Source organism: Oratosquilla oratoria, chromosome 11, assembly GCF_046742065.1.
Source record: "Oratosquilla oratoria isolate Oo_2021 chromosome 11, ASM4674206v1, whole genome shotgun sequence".
NCBI classification, from domain to species: domain Eukaryota; kingdom Metazoa; phylum Arthropoda; class Malacostraca; order Stomatopoda; family Squillidae; genus Oratosquilla; species Oratosquilla oratoria.
The window spans coordinates 6,758,727-6,781,046 of NC_134787.1; the positions used below are offsets into that span (position 1 = coordinate 6,758,727).

General features: G+C 39.2%; 1 protein-coding gene across 1 annotated transcript in view; it reads left to right on the forward strand.

Moving 5' to 3' along the window:
* The first annotated feature begins 4,679 nt into the window (after positions 1-4,679).
* Positions 4,680-22,320, forward strand: part of LOC143029588 (zinc finger protein 704-like) — a 202,424-nt gene continuing 184,783 nt past the window's right edge. Inside the window, exon 1 of the mRNA XM_076192284.1 lies at positions 4,680-5,289. Coding sequence (XP_076048399.1) covers positions 4,951-5,289 — 339 coding nt within the window. The 5' untranslated portion in view covers positions 4,680-4,950. The remainder of the gene's footprint in view (positions 5,290-22,320) is intronic.

The window sequence follows — 22,320 nt, forward strand, 5'->3', positions numbered from 1 at the left end:
CACTCACCTCTGTCTTCCGTCCTCTCCCTTCCTTCCTCAACAGACATTCCCCTCTTCCCCAAAGCCCCCTTCACCCCATCCATCCACCTCATCCTAGGACGTCCCCTCATGTTCACTCCCTCCACATCTGCCTTCCATACCTCTTTTACTAGTCTTTCTTCACTCATTCTTTCCATGTGTCCAAACCATCCTAATATTCTTTCATCAACCCTATCTCCCAAATCCTTTTTCACCCCTGTTCTCCTCCTCACCTCCTCATTTCTCACTCTATCTAGCCTAGTAACCCCCACCATACTTCTCAGACACCTCATCTCAAACACATTCAAACTCCTTCTCTCTTCTTCTCTTATGTTCCACGTTTCTGCCCCATACAGTGCTGTTGGCACAATCACTCCTTCATACAGTCTCCTCTTCGCATCCATTCCCAAATGTCTATTTCTCATTACACTCTTTAAACCACCAAGGCATTTACTCGCTTCTCTCAATCTACATTCTACCTCCACCTTCACTCCACCTTTTCCTGCTACACTTGCACCCAAGTATCTAAAACTATCCACTTCCTCCAGTCGCTCTCCCTTAATGTTCACTTCCAGTCTACTGCCACTTTCACCCCTTGTACATCTCATCACCTTACTTTTACCCACATTTATCTTTAGCTTTCTTCTATCACATACTCTCCCAAACTCTGCCACCAGCTTCCTCAATCCCTCCTCTGACCCTGCCACAAGCGCAGTGTCGTCCGCAAACAACAGCTGGCTCACCTCCCACTTTTCTCCATTTTCTTTAACCATCTCCAATCCCTGACTCACTACCCTAGCATTCACCTCTCGCACCACCCCATCCATGTATAAGTTGAACAGCCAGGGCGACATAACGCATCCTTGACGAAGTCCCACCTTTACTTCAAACCACTCACTCTCTCCATTTCCAATCCTAACACATGCTCTACTACTCACATAAAAACTCTTGACAGCTCCCAAAAGCTTTCCTCCTATCCCATAAATCTGCATAACCTCCCACAGTGCCTTTCTGTCTACCCTATCATAAGCCTTTTCCAGATCTATAAAAGCCCAAAAAACATCCTTCCCCTTTCCTATAGCTTTCTCACATATCTGTCTTACCACAAAGATCTGATCTACACAACCTCTACCTGTCCTAAATCCACACTGTTCCTCACCAATTACTCCTTCTGTTCCTCTCCTAATCCTCTCAATTAAGATTCTCCCATAAGCCTTCCCTACTACACTCAACAGGCTAATCCCTCTGAAATTACTACATTCACACTTGTCCCCTTTTCCCTTGTAAAGAGGAACTATACAGGCACTACTCCAGTCCTCCGGTACTCTACCCTCTCTCCAGCAAACATTAAATAATCTCACCAACCAGTCCACCATCACTGAACCTCCCTTTTTCAGACATTCTGCATGACATCCATCCAGACCAGGTGCCTTACCTGCTTTCATCATCTTTACAACTGCCTTCACCTCATCCTTCCTTATTTCTCCTCCATTCTCCTCACTCATCACTCTCATTTTCTTCGTATTTCCCACTGCAGCTATCTTTCCTTCCCTATCCTCCTTCACATTCAGCAACTCCCTAAAATATTCTGCCCATCTTCCCCTCACTGCCATCTCTTCCATTATCAACTCTCCATCTGTACCTTTTACCTTTTCTTCCCTACTTGATTCGCCTCCTCTTCCTCTCTTAATTTCTTTCCAAAACATCTTTTTATTACTTTCAAAATTTTCTGTCATACTCCTACCCCATTTCACATCTGCTCTCCTCTTTGCCTCCTTTACCTTTTGCTTTACTTCTCTTTTCTTTTCTTTGTACGTCTCATATGACTCCCCTGTCCTCTTTTGTAACCAATCTGTGAATGCTCGCTTCTTCTCTTCTACAACCTTCTTTGTTTCCTCATCCCACCATTCACTACCCTTTCTTCTATTTCCCCCTGTCCTTCTTGTTCCACACACCATCCTTGCACACTTTAAGACTCCCTCCTTGAACCATCCCCATTCCTCCTCCACACCCATCTCTGCTCTATCCTTTACTCCCTCCCACTCCTCCTTCAGCTTCTTTTCGTACTCCTTCTCCTTTTCCTTTTCATTCAAGGAGTTCACTCTAAGAACCTCCCTGTGTGTGTGTGTGTGTAAAGTATATACACATACACACAGTATCACTGCGCTGCGAGTCGTTACTTCAACTCTCGTGGGCGGGGAGTTGGGTGTGTATGTGTGTGTAAGGTCACAGCATTACCCATAGATCGGTCATATACGAGCTCTGGGCTCTCTTCCGGCAGGGTAATAGCTGTCGACCACAAGTCCAACACGTGATCCAAGACCATGGTGACTCGTACATACGCACGCATATATATATATATATATATATATATATATATATATATTTATATAGATATATTTACATATTCATATATATGTATATATAGATATATACATATATATACGGTATATATATATATATATATATGTATATATATATATATATACACATATATATGTGTGTGTGTGTGTGTGTGTGTGTGTGTGTGTGTGTGTGTGTGTGTGTGTGTATGTGTGTGTGTGTGTGTGTAATTATACCTACAGTATTTGCAGTTACACAGGAAAGGAGCAACGCCCGTTAGGTTCAGTCTCCTACTCTCCGATTGATCATACCTAGTGTGTGCGTGCGTGCGTGCGTGCGTGCGTGTGTGTGTGTGTGTGTGTGTGTGTGTATCTAATTGCATTTACCTAATTGTCGTCACAGGAAAGGAGAAACGCTCATGAGTCCCGTCTCTAGTCTCCAAATTGTCATACCCAGTCTCAAATTCATGTACAGTTTCAACATATTCTGTATCCTTTGCTTCCAATTATAATTTTTGGCTTGAGTTCATGTATTATTCTAACTTGGTCTATATGACCTAAAATGTTACAAGAATTTATGCATCTACTGTATATGAAAAACTGTATGTGTAGATGTGGATGTGCTCCTGTATTTATCTAGTTGTATTATACGGGAAGGGGAGCTATACTCGTAGTAACCTGTCTTTGTATCTCGCAACTTCTATTTTGTTCTTAAATTCTTGTATGGTGTCCGTACACACTTGTTTCGTCCAATTTGTTCCAGACATCCACCACTCTGTGTGGAATTTTTTTTTTTCAGACCTTATATATATGTATATATATATATTTATATGTATATATATATATATATATATATATATATATATATATATATATATATATATATATATATATATATATATATATATATATATATATATATGTTACAGTAAGAACACGTACCTAGGGATTACGCGTAATCCCTGAATGTTTATTCAGTGAATACGCGTAATCCCCGTTTCACTAACCGTTTATTCAGTGAATACGCGTAATCCCCGTTTCACTAACCTAACCTAACCTTAGGTTAGGTTAGGTTAGGTTAGGTTCGGTTAGGTTCGGTTAGGTCAGGTTAGGTTAGGTTAGGTTAGGTTAGTGAAACGGATTACGCGTATTCACTGAATAAACATTCAGGGATTAAGCGTAATCCCTAGGTACGTGTTCTTACTGTAACATATCTATATATATATATATATATATATATATATATATACATGTGTGCGTGTGTATGTATATATATATATATATATATATACGTGTGTGTGCGTGTATATATGTATATATATATATATATATATGTATATATATATATATATATATATATATATATATATATATATATATATATGTGTGTGTGTGTGTGTGTGTGTGTGTATACACACACATGGGTGTCCTCTCGTTTTAATGTCCTTCACTAAGAATGCTTACGAAGTCTTGAATTACTCTTATTACACGACAATGACCCAATGTACAAACATGGCTACGTGATTCATTTCACTACGTCGCACTTTGCCCAGAGAAGAGCACAGCAAAATTACCTTAAGGCGACGTTGCCACTTGTTGAGAGAATTCTCCTTCGAGTTAAACCGAATTTATCTAATTGAAAACGTTCAACAAAGCCAAAGAATCGTTAGTGTAACATTCAACAATGTATTCTTATGTATCTTGATAAGTATAAATAAAAACTCTCAAGGCACGTCATTGTTGTCATAAAATACGATATGTAAACATTAGCTGTTCTATCGACCGTCCCGGCTATCCGGAGTTTATATTCAAAGTTAAATTTATTTTACTCACTCAAGGCATTTCCAAAATATCTAGCGACAAAAAGAAAAGGGGAAATCTATTATTCATTGTAAATATATGTAAACCTCGCTTACTACTGACCCAAAATTCAAATGCGTAGACCGGCCGGCTATTTTGACAGCCCATACTGGGGAGGGTGTGTCGTCGGTATAATCGGCCAAAACACAGGATTATTTCTTTTAATTCAGCATTCTTCATGTTAGTTTTGTACTCTATACCACCACTGAAGTACCATATTTCAAATTCCGAACAACTTCCGTAGTCTGCAGTGGAACAAAAATAAAATAATATAAAACCCTCTGTCTTTCCTTTGTTTTGACAGAAGTAACTGCTCCCTCACGTTAGCCAATCACAAAACTGGGTCAGTCCTAAACCAACCAATCAGATTGCGAGTTGGAGGTCGCGTGGTTTTGTTGTTGTTTGTCAGCTGGGTTGCTCTGTCCGCTCAGCTGATTCCCCGTCAGTCCTACGCCAATGCATAGCGAGGTCGGACCATACGGTCTCCGTACTTCTATGGCTGTCTTCATTCAGGATAAAAACACTTGTCGGAATATTACGTAGTGCTTGGCTGTGGAATATCATCTATGTGGGGTTTCGTCAAATACAAGACTTTAGACTTAATTTGTGCCAGTTTAGCTTTACGAGTGATGTGTATTTAGAAAACATTTACAGTTGCTATAAATATTTATAGTTAGGTGTGTGGAAACCACCTAGCCTAAAATCTATTCTTAGCTAATCCGCCGCTATCATGTCCACTGGAAAGAGATTAGCCAAACGTTCGATCTTGGGCACGAGAGTGGCTTGTGCCCTGGAAGACGGCAAATATTACCCTGCCGTAATATGCAACGTACGAACAATGGAGGACAACGTCACTCTCTACTCCGTTCGAGTTGAGGGGACCAAGAGTCGTCCTCTCGAGTTTCGTGAAAGTGAACTGATCGGGCCAGGGTTCAGTAATGTTGCATCTGTCAAGCTGCGACGAGGACAAAAGGTGTACATCACACACAACAACAGGGAGGTGGTCGGCAGTGTCATCTATCACCGTCCAAATATCGACGAAGTTCTCGTCTCTGTTATCAGCCCAGAGGTATGAACACATAAATATTTGGTTCCTTTGAGCTTGTATTTGCACAGGGTAGTGCCATATGGTAAACAGTTGTGAATGTCATAACCTGACCTGGTTGTAATTTGTTCTTACCCGTGGGTTGTAGGGAGAGAGCGTCCGTTATATTAATAAAGATACAGAGGGAATTTTGTACTGAATAAAAGCTTGGTAGTTTCATCGCTCTTGAAATGTAGTTTACGATCCGTAGTTCTTCAACAGTTTCGCTGTGATGAAGTTTTGAATATCACGCAATTCAGGTTCTTGTGTTCTGCAAATGGCAAGTTGCCTATCGGCTTGCTGAATTGCCGGTGTATTGTTTGCATTACTCAAGGACAATTCGCTGCGCTGGGGGCAGCTAATTCATGAATCTGTGGTTATACAATGTTTAGGAAGACGAATTTTTAAGAAATTGCCATGGTCGGCGAAATTTTACGAGCGTCATGTTAGTTTTTAAATTCTGCACTTGCACACTCCATTGTGTGAGAGTATGCTATCTAAAAGTAGATTCTTGTTTTCATGCGACTGTATAGTTTGTTGGAGGGGTTCTTCCGTACAGCGTTGGCTTTACGGACCTTGACGTTATATCGAGTTAAACCGGTGGGTGGGACGGTGGAAGACGCGTCGCTCATCTTATGAATTCAAACCAATTTGAATGCAGGACGGGTAAGAGTCGGTACATTTTCTTTCATGAGGAACAACCAGTGTTTATTGAACGTAGTTTAGGCGAGGTATGTTTATATCAAGTATTTTGTGTTCCTCATTATCGAGACTTGTAGCGGGCGGACCGACCCACCGGGTTAATACAGATCGGGTTACAAGCATAACCTGTTTGTGCCTACCAAAGCAGGAGCGGCAAGAGAACCCATAGAGAAAGGGAGGGGCTCTTTGTTCATCACTTATTTTTTCGAATATATCAGCATTGTAGTGATGCTGTACTGTTTACCTTTTAGTTTGAAGACGGCAGATCTTTAATTGCATCAGCTGGAGGTAATTAATCACATTCTCATTGTGGCCCGTTGTTGTGTTTTATTGAGGGTAATGTCAAATCACGAGTAGATCCGGTGTACAGTAAAGGAGGCTTCAGTCAATTGAACCCTCACTCAGATTGGAGTGTGTCCCACTGGGCTGAATAAATAAAGGATCGCCTGAAGTTCGATCTTTTGTACCACGACTTGCGGGGGTCCTGGGCTGCCTAGTTTTGTCCTTCACGGATTCGTGGCATTTCGTCCAAGGTTGGCTGACAAACCAGCCTATTACCGACGACCCATTGCCGTACAAATGTCTTGATAAGTGTTATTTTTCGGTTCTACGAAAGGAGCTATGGCAAACCCACCAGTGTCACGCGGACCGTTTTAAGATTTTTTGGTCGATGTTGATCCGTTTTAGGTGACTTTCACCTAAATGTATGTTGGGCTTCAATCTACGAGGTTGTGGAAATAGGTCATTCAGGGATGTCTGTTACCCTAAAGATGGGCATTGATAAAGAATGGGGATCGATTGAGGGATGTCATCTCGATTATTACACAGAAGGCACCACAATGATTTGTCCAAATGGGCACATCCCGATTGCGCCATCAAACCTAGTGTCTGCTGCCCCGTATCGACTGCCGTCTTACAATACCAGTTTTGGATAGTATCTACTAACTATATTCTTAAACGGTGAACAATCTGGGGTTCCGAAAGTACAAAATTCATACAACATTAGTGTTCCAAAACCTACCCGTGTTTTCCAACCACCTTTTCCACTTAACTCTCACATATAAACAACATAATAACGTTGGGCCTTTGATCTGCCTCGCAGTTGCAATTATTATGGAATAAATAATTACATTGACAGCTTTCAAATAGCCAAACCCAGTTGTTGCGACCAAGTCTCGAACCCAGACCCCAAGCTCAAGACCCCCCCCCCCTCTCTCTCTCTCTCTTTTGTTTTTGTCGCAACTGCTTGATTTAGGTATTTGAAATTATACATAACAGTAATAACTAACCTTGACGGAGGTGAAAAGTCCGTCGGAGAAGGATACTGAATCCTTGTGCTCAGGAAAGTGGAAAAGAAACGCCTAAATTAAATATTAGCAGTGTTTCCTCAGTGTTTCGTTACCACGATGTGCTAATTCGGGCTTCAAATTTTCATTTTAATATAACTGTTAGATTTAACTTTATTTTTTATACAATCCGTAGGATTCGAACCATGGATCGTTGTTATCAATAGATTTAACCAAGCTATGTTTTTTTAATATGGAGGCCCGGTGTTTTGTCAACCATTTCCCATACAATCTGTCTATGTGTGGACGTCTTTGTTATTATTGAGTAAGTTGTTCATCGCCTTAGCAACTGTGACTGCAGAAATGTAGAGCTAGATGTAGCACACTGCGTGTTAAATTGGCATAGGGATCTTGCTTCTGAAGACATTTAGGTGACGTGTATATACAGAATGTCCGTAGAATTTTATTTTTCGTAGCTAGATATGAGCGCATATCATGGTAGTGATGCGATTGCTTGAAGGAGGGGACAAAACATCCAACATTATCTTAGGTTATGATAGCAGATAACATTTCCTGATACATAAAACACTTCCTTATATATTTAAAATGGGTACAATATGCTAATGGTGTATTGTATTTAGTAACAATATTGGGAGGCACAATGCTGAACCACAAATGGAAATACCGAACGACGGTGTGTTGCGTCACCACGAACATCTCTGCCCAGGATGGCGCATCCTTCTATTGGGCTGAATCGATGAGCCAACTTGTATGGCCTGAGCCGACCTGGACTTTGGCGTCATTCCCCTGAATAGGCGTAAAAGTCCTATGATCCTTCACGTAGTGTTAGCTTGATTTGCACTGTAGAACTCCGAAGAGGATGCTGTAGCCTCGTGATGGTGAAAAAACACCTATAGGATCATCGTCTTAGTGGAGGGGTGTCAGTACCGATATAACGTTAGTAGTCCTTGAAACGTACGAATCACATAGTATATGCAGAATAGTGGTCTTGGATGGTTGGAGTGAGTTCGAGGCAGTTGGTGCACCGAGTTTCAATTGTTTCTTCCCTACGTAGGCAACGTGCAGTATCATCGTACTCCGATGCACCTGTGAGCTGGAGGCCATTCACGTATTTGCAGACGATGAACAAATGCAGGCCCATGTTAATTCCATCTGCACTGACTGTCACTAGGCTATTTTAATTAACTGGGCATTCATCTTCTAGGAAGCGTAAACCCATCTCAATTAACCCCTTCTCTATTACCATTTATATTTTATTCTGATTGCAGTCAGACTATTTTAACTAACTGCATGTGGCCCTTTGAGAGTTACAGGAGTTGAAGTTGTCTCTATTAACACCATCCACTGAGTTGAGTGGCATAGACTACTGCCAGGCTGCATGGGACCTGGCAATAATGGGGTTTATACCCATCCATCTCATGCCTTCTGTAATAAAAGACAATTAATAATATCTTATTCTGACTGGTGCCACATTTTATTTAGTTGAAAACCATACCTAGTGGTGTTAAACAAATTGCAGCATTCCCAAACCATTTTATGATCCAGGTTGTCTTGGATCACTACCCCATTTTTTCTCTACACAGGCTTTAGCTATCAATTTGTTACTCATTGTGCATATGACAATGGCCTTTTTTGTAATAGATCCTGTTTCAAAGATCTCACACTTTATTGTGTTGACCTTCATTCCCCACTTTTGACTCCATAAATCATGTTTAGGTTGTTTTGAAGTTGGTTGCAGTCACCCTTATTTTCTATTTCCTGCATTTGTGTCATCACCCATTGGAGTAAGTTGATATATCATTCATCATATTTAAATATATGAAAAAAAAACATAACTGGTGCCAGCTGTGAACCTTGTGGAACTTCACCAGTAAATCTTCTCCATCTTATTACTTTGCCTTACTACTGTTCTCAAGAATCTGTCTTTTAGGAAGTACTTTACCACGTTTATTAGATTTCCCTTTAAACCATCAATATGTTCCAGTTTCCATTTGAGTCTTTTGTGGGGAACTTTGTCAAAAGCTTTTTCCAAATCAAGGTACAAAGTCTGTTCAACCTTTCTTAAATTGGATACACATGATTTACCATTCCTAAAGGAAACACTTACTGGGTTCTGTCTCCTGCTCTCCATTTTATCATATCTAGCCTCAAGTTCATGTATAATTCCAACTTTGTATCCTTAATTTTCAATTATTGTGTTTAGATCTGAATTCATATAGTTCCAGCTTAGGCTATATCCTCATCTAAGCTGTTCTAAATACTTATGTATCTGTATGGAAAATGTATTTCTTCACATCCATTAGACATGTAAACTTTCTTGATTTGTTCTTATGACCTCTTAAACCCCACCTATCAGTAATCAATATAGTTGATCCCCTATACCAACCTGAATGCTGTTGTAACACCTTTCTCTTTTATCTTTCAAAGTTGGGAGACTCAGTGATTGTGGTCTTTCCTCGTATGGTTATCTACCAGGCTGGGAACCAGTTTGGTTTGGTGCTCTTTATATTCTCTCAATCATGCTTATGTCTTTCACTCTGTGTGGGGCCATACCACTGACACATGTTCTAGTCTTGGACAGATCAGGGTTTCTCCGAGTTGCTTCATAAAATTTTCATCCATATAGTGAAAAGCATTCTAATGTTCTGCAGCAGTCTATATTTGTTTCCCCACTATCCTGCTGACATGTCTGCCAGAATGTCTTTTAATACCAGTCCCAAATCTTTATCATTTTTTGCTTTAGTAATGGATTCACTTTCCAAGGAATAGTTTAAAGATGGTCTTTTGCAGCTGCTGTCCATTTCCAGTATTTGTTTTTATAATTGAAATTATTTTTTTTATTCTTAGCTCCACGTAAAATTAGCTTGTAGATCTTTTTCCATTAGCCAGTCCTCATTTTTTCACTCTTGTGATTTTTGCATCATCTGCAATTATGTTAGCTTGTTGAACCTTCTATCCTGTCATTGACATGGGCAAGAAAAATTATTGGTGCAGGCACTGAACCCTTGTGGAGCTCCAATGTGATTTTTGAATATGAGAAAAAGCCTTAGGGTTTGTTGAGATCTCAAACTGACCTGTGTTGCTATCTTTTTCATGTAGTGTTCTATGTGGAGGCTTTTGTAAACAGGTGTACTGTACTGAATTTTTATCTCTTATTTAACTTTTGTAATTTATTCACTTCCCAAGGAATAATTAAAAGATGGTCTTTTAGAGCTGTTACCCATTTCCAATACTTTGGTGCATTTTTTTGGTCTTAAATTTCATTTTCCATTCTTAGCTCCATGTGAATATGGTGTCTAGATCTTTTTGCACCATCCAACAAACCTACTAATTTTTCACTCTTCTCATGATTTTTTGATCATCTGCAAACATGTTGGCATTGCTTGCAACTTCCATCATGTCATTGACATAGACAAGAAACATAGGTGCTAGCACTGAACCTTGTGGACCTCTGCTGGTCACTGCTCTCTATCCTGACATCATAATTTTTTTAGTACTGTCTTGTACATTCCCTTAAAAAGGCTTTCACCCATTTAAGTAGTTTGCCTCTTAATCTTCCAATATGCTCCGGTTTCCACATAGGTGACTGTGAGGCACTTTATCAAAGGGCTTGTCTTGATTGAAGTACATACATTCCTCTCAACTGTCCCTCTCTTGCAGCAGATCAATCACTCTTGAGTAGCTTAGGTTTTACACATGACCTTCCAGACCTAAAGCTAAACTGACTCTCAGAATGTTTATCACTTGAAGATATTTGACCCATTGATCTTTCACATAATTTCACTATTGTGCTTGTCATTGATATTGGGTTGTAGTTTAGTGGTTCTTACTTCCACCTATGTGATTGGTATTGTATTAATCCTTTTGCAATCCTGTGATGTTATTCCCTATTTTAATGAACACGCAATGAAACTGAATCTTTTCTGCCAATTGTCTTTTACATTCTTTGAATATTGAGTTTGAGATCCCATCAGGTCCTGAAGCTCACACATCGAAAGATCCCAAATGATCAAGGACTTGCCTCACTTTTACACTTTTTTTTTTTCTAAACCAAAACATTTGCTCACCTCATTCCTCTAAAATAAGAAAAAAATCTCCTTTGTGAAGACAGGTTGGAAAGTTTTGTTCATTATTTCTGCCTTTGTTCAAGCCTCCCCAAAAACTCCATACTCACTATTAGTTTGGTGATTTCTTCTGGGTCTTAATTTTCCATTGGTGAGCCTGTAAAGCAGTTTTAGTTGCTTTTCTGCATTTATGTAAAAGACCTTTTTCCAGTGGTATTCATGAATTCCTCCCATTTTGCTTCTTTAAAAAATTTCTTTGAGCTTGAAAAGTCTGCCTTGCCTGTGTGATTCAATTTATTCCTTGGGTCTGTTTCCTCATATTGCAACTGAAATTCAATTGTCATATAATCACTTTCTCCATGAGGTAAAGGTATTTGAAAGAACCAATGATATCTGGCTACTTGGTAAGTAGCAGATCCAATTTCATTGGAGCATCATTTCTTATACAAGTCCTTTACCCATTGCCTCATTGTGTTCTCTATTGCTATATTCATCTGCCTTGTCACTTGCTTCCCATTCCTCCCAGTTGACCTCACTGCAGTTGAAATCTCTAACGAGGACTATATTGTTATTTTTTGTTAATTTTTTTCATTATTGTTTTTAGGAGAGTTGTGTCCAACAATATTTCTTGATGTTCAGTTTTATTCCAGTCTCTTGTTTTGGGGGGAGATATGCCACCATGATGCATATCTGTTTAATCCTTTAGTTCGCATTTTCAGGTGGATTGTGTCAACCTCCCTTCAGTAGGATTTACTTCTTCCACCATTATGTCATTTCTCGCAACAACCATCACCCAAACACCCATTTTGTCTTCTATCTATTCTCCAGGTGATATATATATATATATATTATTCGCCAGCTGTAGATGAACATATTTTGGGAATTTGGTCTCTACTAAGCACAAAATGGCTTGTTTATCATCACTTCATATCTCCAACCTGGCTGATAGTAAATCATCTATATTACCATATGATACTTTTAGTGTTTCCTGTGCAGTGTTGCTCTCATATTTTATCCATCTGCTCACACTAAGAAATCTCCAGAAAAACGGCTGTTTTTCTTCTTCAGTTCTCATTTATTTTTCTCTTTGAATTCCTCTACATGTTCTTGTGTATTTACATGTTTATCTTCAGTTCCATCTTTCCTTATCCAGACATTTTTAAACTTTTCTTCTGCAAGCTTCCCAGATTTGGTGATTTCTTCATATGTTATGGCTTGCAATTTAATATTGATTTTCATTGGATGTGAGCCATTTCTTCTGTTTTGACCTAAACATCATCCAAGTCATTTCCCATAATCATGGTGTATGTGTAATTATTGACATAACTGTGGTATATTGTAGGGTCCTGTCTCCTCGTCTATTTTACCTGGCTTCAAATTCATGTATGGTATCTTGGTTTACATCCTTAATTTTCAATTATTATATTTAGATTTTAATTCATGCATTGTTCCATTGTGGGATATATCACCATCCAAGGTATTCCAAGGATTTTTGTATGAATGGAAAATGTTTCTTTACAGCCTTTAAATGTGTAGTCTACCTTAATTTTTTTTTTTTTACCTCGTAAAGCCTCTCTATCCCTAATCAAGAGATCTCACCTGTCAATGTAGTCTATCCCCTTTAGCGACCTGAATACTAATCATATCACCTCATTTAAACATTTTCTTCTGCATTTTTTTTAGATGATAGTTGCACAATTTTATTGTATTTATTTTGCTTCATTATGTCTAAATTCTTGCAAATTATAGCCAAGTTTATCATGTCACAGAATTCCCTCCAGTCTTACTAATTGTCATTTTGTCTGGCCAATTTCTCTTAATTTTTCTTTTGGCCCGAATACTAAACTTTTTTTTATCTTCATTCAACTTGTTTCTTCTAATTCATCATGTTCTGTATATCAATCGTTATTTCTTGTATTTTTAATGTGCGATACTGATATCGGTAACTGGGAGATGAAATTGACGTTCATCCATATACGGTTAAAAGTTCACATTATGTTCACAAAGTACTTGAGACAGTTCCACTGTGTAAATGTTAAATGATGTTGGATCTAGCATGCCTTCTTGTGTTATTCCATCATAGAATTATATTTTGTTTCGGCTCTTTGATGTAGATATATTTTATCAAGTTGCAGGGCGTCTGTGGTATGTTGGAAAGGTCCGCTGGGAGAATTGATGACATAATGAGTCTGCCGTTTCGTGAAATTTTATTAAATTTCCGTTGTTGCAAAAGTTGATTGCAGACAAGGACAACCGGTGGAGGAGGATAGTGCTCTAACATTGACACATACAGTCGCGACAAGCATAGTAATTCCTGAGTCGGTGCGGTTGGTAGCGCCGTCGCCTCGGTCACGTGTGAAGGCACGCGCATCATAACAGCAAGTGTACGGGTGGGTGTAGCGGCTGTAGCCTACAGTGCATGCGCTGCTTGAACTTGCAACAGCATTCGCACGGGGTCTGTTGCATATTGCTGTTGACCTACAGACTGCCAACCTTCATAGAGAATATTAAGGGTGGATATTACATTTATTCCGTGTTATTGGCTGCAAATACCGTTGCTCTGCATCTATGCGGAACCTCCTTCCACTTCACAAGACGTTTTAGTGAATAACTCAGTTGTGGGCTTGCCCGGCTTGTCCCATATAAAGCTCACTTTCCTCCTCATCCTCCTTGTCCTACCGTCCTCGCCATTCGTTGCTGGGTTTAGACTTGAGAGGTTCAGCTCCCTCTCGCTCTCACTCTCAGTATCACTCTTCCTTATCCCCACCTCTCTCTCGTCTCATCTCTCACTTTCTCCCTCCCTCCATCTCTCTATCCGCTCCCCTCCGCTCTCTCTCTCCCAGGGCTGTTGGCAGGAGACAGCGATGACCCTTCATCTATGAAGAGTTAATTAAGGTGAGAAAGAAACAAGGGTGGTGGGTGGGAGTGGGTGCATGCCTTGACTGGCTACCCCCCTATAAAGAGGAAAAATTCCAAGGTATACTGTATAGTTAGAATGTATTGTTCCGATATGCGTTGTGTCGCCTTCTAAGCGCCAAGTGTTTTTGCGTCTATTTAGGAAACATCCTTTAGACATTTATTCTTTCTCCATATATTAGTGACTTGAACACTGTTATCACGGCACCTCTTCTCTACTTTCACTGATGGTAGTTCTAATTGTTTTAGTCCTTCGTGAGTGTTTGTGTGTCAGAGACGCCAAAGCATAACCCCATAGATCGGGCCATACGAGCTGTTGAGCTTGATGTGGGACGATAATAATTTTTGATGATACCAGCACGTGATGCAAAATCAATGCCTGAAACGTATCAGGAATAAGTTTTTTGTAAGAGAGGAAATAATTTTGCTTAAAGGCTAAATTTGATCATGTAGACAAAGAGTGGATCCACAACCTTCCCCCCCCCCCCGTCTGTTTACACTTTCGTAAATGTGCGCAAACCAGCCTACTTGTCCATCTGACCTTATCTGCCTTTATGCCTATCTTTCCTTTGTGTTTTCCCCCATACTTTGCACAAAGTGATTCCTGCGCAGCTAAGCACTCGGTTGCAGAGAACAACACTTAGTCGAGAGTAGATATTAAAAGCATTGTCTCAGCTCGGGTGAAAAACAATATTTAAACTGTTCGGTGTCATTTATATACAGGTTAACCTCATTGCTGCAATGACGTAGTAAATGAAGGTGATGAATTCGCTGATTTTGCCGTTATTTCCAGAGGTGAACCCTGTCTTCAATTTTTATTTTACAAGAATTGCAAATAATGGCTTGGGCTTTCATAATGCCTCCATACCGCCGACGATGCAATCGAACATGATGTTTTGTGCACATGACCTTGGCTTACATAGCGAGTCATCTTGGGACGTAAGGAGGTACGCTTGAAGGTGTAATGGGCCGTGGTGGCCTACGCGAGGAGGCGCTTAGCTGCAGTCGAAACCGTCACCCTTGCCCTATACCCTATACCAGTGGTTCTTAACCTTTTTTGGCAGCGACCCAAAATTTTGCACAAATCAAGCATCGCGACCCAAGCCTACATAGATATACGAATTGTCTTTATAAGTAATATGATTATGCTTTATGCTTTGGAGTTTTTATTTAATAATGGTCTGCTTAGAATCCTAAAACTAGGCATCATGTAATTTAATTATTACAGTATATAATTATAATATATTTGTAGTGGGAAAATAATTATTTTCTGCAAACCCTTAGCGACCCAATAAAATGGCTTGGGGACCCAAATTTGGGTCGCGACCCAGGGGTTAAGATCCACTGCCCTATACCCTTGGACTGCTGGGGCAGATAAAAGACGCTGCTGAGAGTCTGATACGAGGACGGTATTCGTATTTACAACTAAGCGAATGCGAGACGTCGCTGCTGAGAGGTTGATGTGAGTACGGTATTCGTACTTACAACTAAGCCAATGCGAAACCAGAATGCTTCCTATTACACCATCAGCGCAGATGAACTATTGAGGACTATTAAAAAGGCCTGGCGGCAACCAGAATAGAAGGATTAATGCTGCCTTTTATGGAAGGGTTGTTAATTTCGCGTGGCAGGTAATTTTTGATCCTGTACATCAGCGAAAAATAAAAGTACAGTACTGTTCTACTAAACGATTTTATTTCCTAGCGTGCGTACATCAGCCAAATATTTTGGAGAAAAGCATTGGTAGAGGCTCGAGTTCTTTGATAGAGGAAGTGACCGGATTTTTTGTTTTGTTTTTATCGGCGTGATCGGGTGAGTTTGTATCCACGTGCAACTTGAAGTTTGCGTCTGCTTGGGCGTTCAGCTCAGATTTTATGTTGGGGGAAGTTCGACTTCACTCTTTTCTTTCGGTCGCGATCTGACCAAATCTACCAGCCGTTTTGGCCGGTTACTGCAGGAGGCCAGGCGCGAACTTGAGAGGGAGCCGTGTTACGTCTTTATTTGATGTTCGTTAGGAGTGTCACAAAGTCTAGTACATTTTGTTCATTTGGTTAGTGCATTGACAGATATCATACATAGAGCATTCTATTAATTTTGTACCGTAGTTTATATTTGATTCTGAAAGTTGTTTGATAATGGAGCGACGGTTACACAGTAATCTTAATCGATAGTGCAACAACCTTGAACGCGCCGTTGCCAGCTATTGACGTTTATATGCCAGCTAGGAGGTGATGTCCCTTCGTGTCCTGTTACAGATTACTCCAGATTTCAGATACGTATTAAAGGCTCATTAAGAGGAAGGGCGTCATTCAATCTGTGCATTCTGGGTCACGATGGTTGTCATTTGGTCTATACTGATTGGCACTCCATAACGAGACTTTATAGCATGTATTCCCTAACTTAAAAAATAAATATAGATAGAGTGCAATGAGATTATGGATTAATGTTAACACCGATGTAATATTATGACCCAGTTATTTCACAGGATTCTTTTCCTCCGGGATAATGGATGACCCTCCTCTCTCTCCTATGTTTTTTTCTCTTTCATATATATTTGTTGTTGTTGTCTTTTCCTCTTTCAATTTCTCCTGTTTCTCTTTCTCTTTTTCCTTCCCTCCCTAGCTCGCTGCAGGGATTGGGCTTACCGATGGTAGCTAAACTGATGATTTCGTTGGTGAATCTGTAGCAATGAAAAATGTGTAATAAGAACATAAGAAATAAAGGAGACTGCAAAAGACCATAAGGCCTACACTAGGCAGCTCCGTATCCATCACCACCTGTCGTCCCCATCCATAAAGTTGTCTAATCGTTTTTTAAAACAACTGATAGTTTCAGCGCTTACTACGTGGTTACTAAGTTTATTCCATTCATCGACCACCCTATTTGTAAACCAATTCTTGCCTATTTCCTTCTTAAATCTCAATTTGTCCATATTACTCGTATGAATGATTTCAACAGTGTAGAAGCAATCTGGGAAGAATGGGAGAGAAGGCGGTGGAAAATCCAGGGACAATACAGTATGTTACTGAATTTGCTAAAAAAATGATTTAATGAATCAGTGGGTAAGAAAAGCATATATAATACACACATGAGGAGAGACTGGCTAAAATGAAATTACTGACTTTGGAACAAAGAGGTGACCTGCTGCCCATTTACAGAATCATGAAAGGTATTTATTGAAGAAACCTGAAAAGAAAAACAGTTTTCCACACATAGTGGTGGATATCTGGAACAAACTGGATAAAACAATAGGGTGTGCAAAAACTATACACAAATTTAAGAGGAAACTAGACACTGGGAGAAACAAAGATGGGACACCATGAGCATACAACTAGGTAAATACACACACACACATAGGAGAATATAAACAATCATGAATAAAACTCAGAAGTGATAGATTCAATGGATTACTAACTCCCTATTAGGTGAGAGTTTTGAATTTTGTACTGAAACCAGGAAAGACTGAGTCAAGAAAGGAAATGTGCAGACCAGGAAGACAGTTTTGCGAAGGCAAACTTTGACAAACTAACTAGATGTTTATCCAGACTGGAAAGGATTTTATGAAACTATGAATGTAGAGAAGAAATGAACTATTAAAAAAAGTGGTTTAACAGAAGATGTCTGTTGCCAAAAATCAGAAGAGACAAAGCTTGGTAAACATGACAGATCAGGAAGAGCAACAAAGACAAAAGATGAATAAAAAAGGGTCGGAAACAATTGTACAAGAATATAGAAAGAAAAGAAATTTGAAAAGAATGTATTCAACAGATACAAGAACCGCCCCAACAGGGATGGATAAGAGAAAAAATGAATGAATGTAAACATTATGAATGATATAACACTGAGAATGGAAGAAATGCTCAAATGGCTAGAAATATTGGAAACAAGGAAGTTTTCAATACCTGATGCAATACTAAATTGGATGAAGAATGCAGAGAACACTTGGTAAATAAAGTACATAATTTGTTTACTAGTTCACAAAAAGAAGGTAAGTTACTATTAGACTATAAATCACCAAATGTAGTACCGATTTATAAAGGAGGTAAATGAGAGGTACCGCCAAGTTATGGACCATTTATTTGGCAATGAATCCATATACATGAAGTGCAGATAATGAAAAGAACACATAGTTTGGAATAACAATTACAATTGCCGAGTATAACAGCATGTAAGCTTATTTTCATTGTGGTCCTCAATGGTTTACAAGATAGGAAATGACTGGGACATACAACAATGATGTTGTCACCATACTTAATGATACCAGAAAATGTAGGAGAATACTAGAAGTGGCAGCCAAGATGATCTGTGGTCTAAATATGTTATATCAGGTAAAAATTGATAAACTGGGACTACCCACCTTGGAAGAATGAAGAGAAAGGTGACATGATACTGATATGTAAAAGTCAGGTAGGTTCGTAGAAGAAAGATAGAAATTCGTTTAAAAAAAAAAACTGGAAAAAGGAAAAATGTCAAGATTTATAGCTGTCCACATGGAAGTGTAGACTTGTAGAATAAGTTAGATGAAAATACAACCCATGCCAACACAGTAAAAGAAGGAAAATATATGGGACCCCATGAGCATTGCCCCAACCTTGTACATTACAACTAGGTAAATACTTGTACACACTGTGTACAAGTACCTCCATCTTGAGAAGGCTTTTAATAAACTACCTCACAATCATTTCACTTGGAAACTAGAGCATATAAGAGTAAGAAGTAAACTACTTGAGTGGATTAAAAAAAAATTTAAGGGAAGATATATGAGGACAGAAGTAAAGCATGGGATTCCAAGATAGAGAATAATGACCAGTAGAGTTCCACAAGGTTTGGTGTTAGTACCCATAATGCTTTTTACCTGTGTTAATGACATGATGGAAGGTAGAACATCCTTGCAGATGCAAAATTTGAAAAGCGTGAAGAAATGAGGTTCGATGTTAGTACCTATAATGCTTTTTACCTGTGTTAATGATATGATGGAAGGTAGAACATGCTTGCAGATGCAAAATTTGAAAAGTGTGAAGAAATGAACCAAGAATGAAAAAATAGTTTCAATGCAAAATGTTGAAAATGGGGAATAACTCTAAAGGACCATTTTTAAACTACTTGAGAAACTAATCCATAACAAAAGCAAAAGAGGAAAAAAAATGAGTGTGTTGTTATAAGACAACTTTTCACATGACAGACATATCAGCAAGATTGTAGGACAGACATATTGACTGCTGCAGAAGTGTAAAGTGTCTACACTATATGGATGTAGAAATGAGAAAAATTCAGACTGAATGTGCTTCACTGGTATGATCCTGACATGTGAGGGATATAAGCAAATTGAGAGAATACAAGTCGCAGTAATCAAACCAGTTCCATCTGGCAGGAGAACCATGTCTGGAGAGAGACCATTGGATCAGCCAACAATGAAAGATTGAAGGGAAAGAGGTGAAATGATCACAGTGTGCAAATCGCTATGTTGACAGAAGAAGTGTGGAAGGGCTTTGAGAGGTCATGAGAACAAGTTGAACAAAAATTAATGAAAAAATACAGTATTCCATACAGATGCATAGATACTTGGAATAGCTTAGGCAGTATAGCTGAAGCTTGTACAATACATTAATTTGAATATAAGTGTGATAATTGGGAAGTAAGGATGTAAACCAAGTTGGAACCATCCATGAATTTGATGCTAGATACGATAATTTGGAGAGTAAGAAACAGGCCCCAATAAGGATCGGCTTTTTACTGTATACAGCAATTAGGTAAATTACAATGAGAATTACAATTATTATTAAACATGTACATTAGGTGAATATACCCACACAAAAATGCAAACTACTCGGAAGATTTTCTTAAAGGATGATACATGAGGACAATAGTAAAGGACGAGATGTCAGAATGGAGAGCCATAAACAGTGGAGTTCCATAAGGTTCAGTACATACCCTAATAATGTTTCTTATCTATGTTAATGATATAGTGGAAGGTAAGGCAAGCTATGGCAACATGTTTGCAGATAATGCAAAATCATGAGCAAAAAGCAAAGAATATATGTTATTGCAAAAAGTTGTAGACACTATTTTTGTATGAAGCCAAGAATGGGAAACTAATTTAAGTATGAAAAATCAATGAAAAAAAATATCAAAGTAATGTACTGGAATTGGGCAAAGAGCTCACTATGCACTATTAACTTGGTGATCATTTTCATGTGCTTGTTTCTGCTTTCCACTAACCTTTGGCCCGTGTTGTTCACTTTTAGGGTGTGAAAGTCAAGAGATATTCCCCATTTCCTCATTATTCCCGTGGTATTTATGAATTCCTCCCAGTCTGTTTCTTCAAAGTATTTTTCAACCATAAGTAATCTACCTTCCCAAAATTGAGTCTGCCTTGCCTTTGTGATTCATTCCTTGGCTCTATTTTCTCATCCTACAACTGAAATTAAACTGTTATATGTCACTTTTTTCCTGTAGGTCAAAAGTAGTTCAAGGAGCTGATGATGTTTGGGTCTTGTTTTTAGTAGCAGATTTAATCTGGGAATATCACTTCCTTTACCTACTGGCTCATTGTGTTCTCCATTTCTGTACATAACAGAGTATTTCCCCAGAATCTGCTTGCTACTTGCTTCACATTCCTCTCAGTTGACTTCATTGCAGTTAGAATCTCCAATAACTATTACATTGTTCAGTAGTTTACTTTAGGAGGACAGTGTCCACCAACATTTCTTTATCTTTTACTTTGGCTTCCCCTACGAAGTCTTTGCTCATTCCTCTTCATTTGCATCTTTCCTAATCCAAATAATTTCTAATGTGTCCTGTTGTGCTAAATTCCAAGATTTGCTGATTACATCGTTTGCTATGGCTTGTAATTTTAATGTTTTTTTTTTTAATTGGACGCGAACCTTTTTCTTGTACCGACCAAAGCTGAGTATGTTATCAATCTTATTTGTTACATCTTCAGTCATTTTCCATAATCAGAGGTAATATCCCTAACCTTTGGCATGTGTTCCTGGCATACCTTCCATAAAGTAACTTGGTCTTCTCGCCAGCCAAATACTGACACATCAAGTTTTGTCAACTACATCAAACAAGAGATTAACTATTTGTTATAACCTTCACTAATCCTTCTTCTAGGCTTTTTCTCATCTCTGCCGCTCCGTGATCTAGGTTGCTATTATATCATTCATATACTTATTTGCTGTTGACCTGGCCTTGCTTTTTCCATATTACTGAGTGTGTGTGTGAGTGAAACTTGAATAAAATTGTTTTTAACTTGGTATACAGTTATTGGCTCGGAGAATTCCAAAAAGACGTATAGTGTATACTTGAAATTGAAAAGTGTATAGGTTCGCTCTATGCTTTATTATTGGTAGTGAATATAAGTATTGTAGCTGTAGAGGGGGAGTTGGTAGAGGAAGAGGTGAAGTGGTCTGCGTCGGGGATTGGGCGCGGCACGAGAACGGTAATGTGTTCCACTTCAGGGAACCCCGCTATACTACTCACAGTCGGGCCAGAAAGTGTTACGTCCACCACGGTAAAAGTTTGCGTATACTTCCCTCTCTCCCTCCACTCAACGTGATATCGGTCGTTCCCCGTTCATCATCACTAGGACAGGGGTCGACGCACTACACACCCTTAGTTCGGGTGGAGTTTGTGAATACTATTATATACTGGTGGCAGATGTTTAGAAATCGTTAGGAAGAGCTGCTAGTTTTGTAAAATGCTGAAAGGCCTGTTCCTTGTTTTGTTATGGTACCCACGAACAAGGTTATTTTGTGAATATTCGAGGTAGTTGGTGAGCTGATTTAGCAATAGATCTTCGACAAGGGCTTAGCTTTAGCAGTAGGGGAAGTGTGGCTGTTATATGCTCTGGGTGAGGAAAAATTAATTGAAAGGAGAATTAAGAATGGGTGAGGACCAAAGTTCAACACCGGTAGGAGGGTGTCTGGCAGGTCAAAGAAATGGAGGCAGTGATGGTGATGGTTCAATGGAACGGAAGGAGGAGTAGGAAGAAGAGGAAGGGGGAGGCAGCTGGGCGGCGGTGG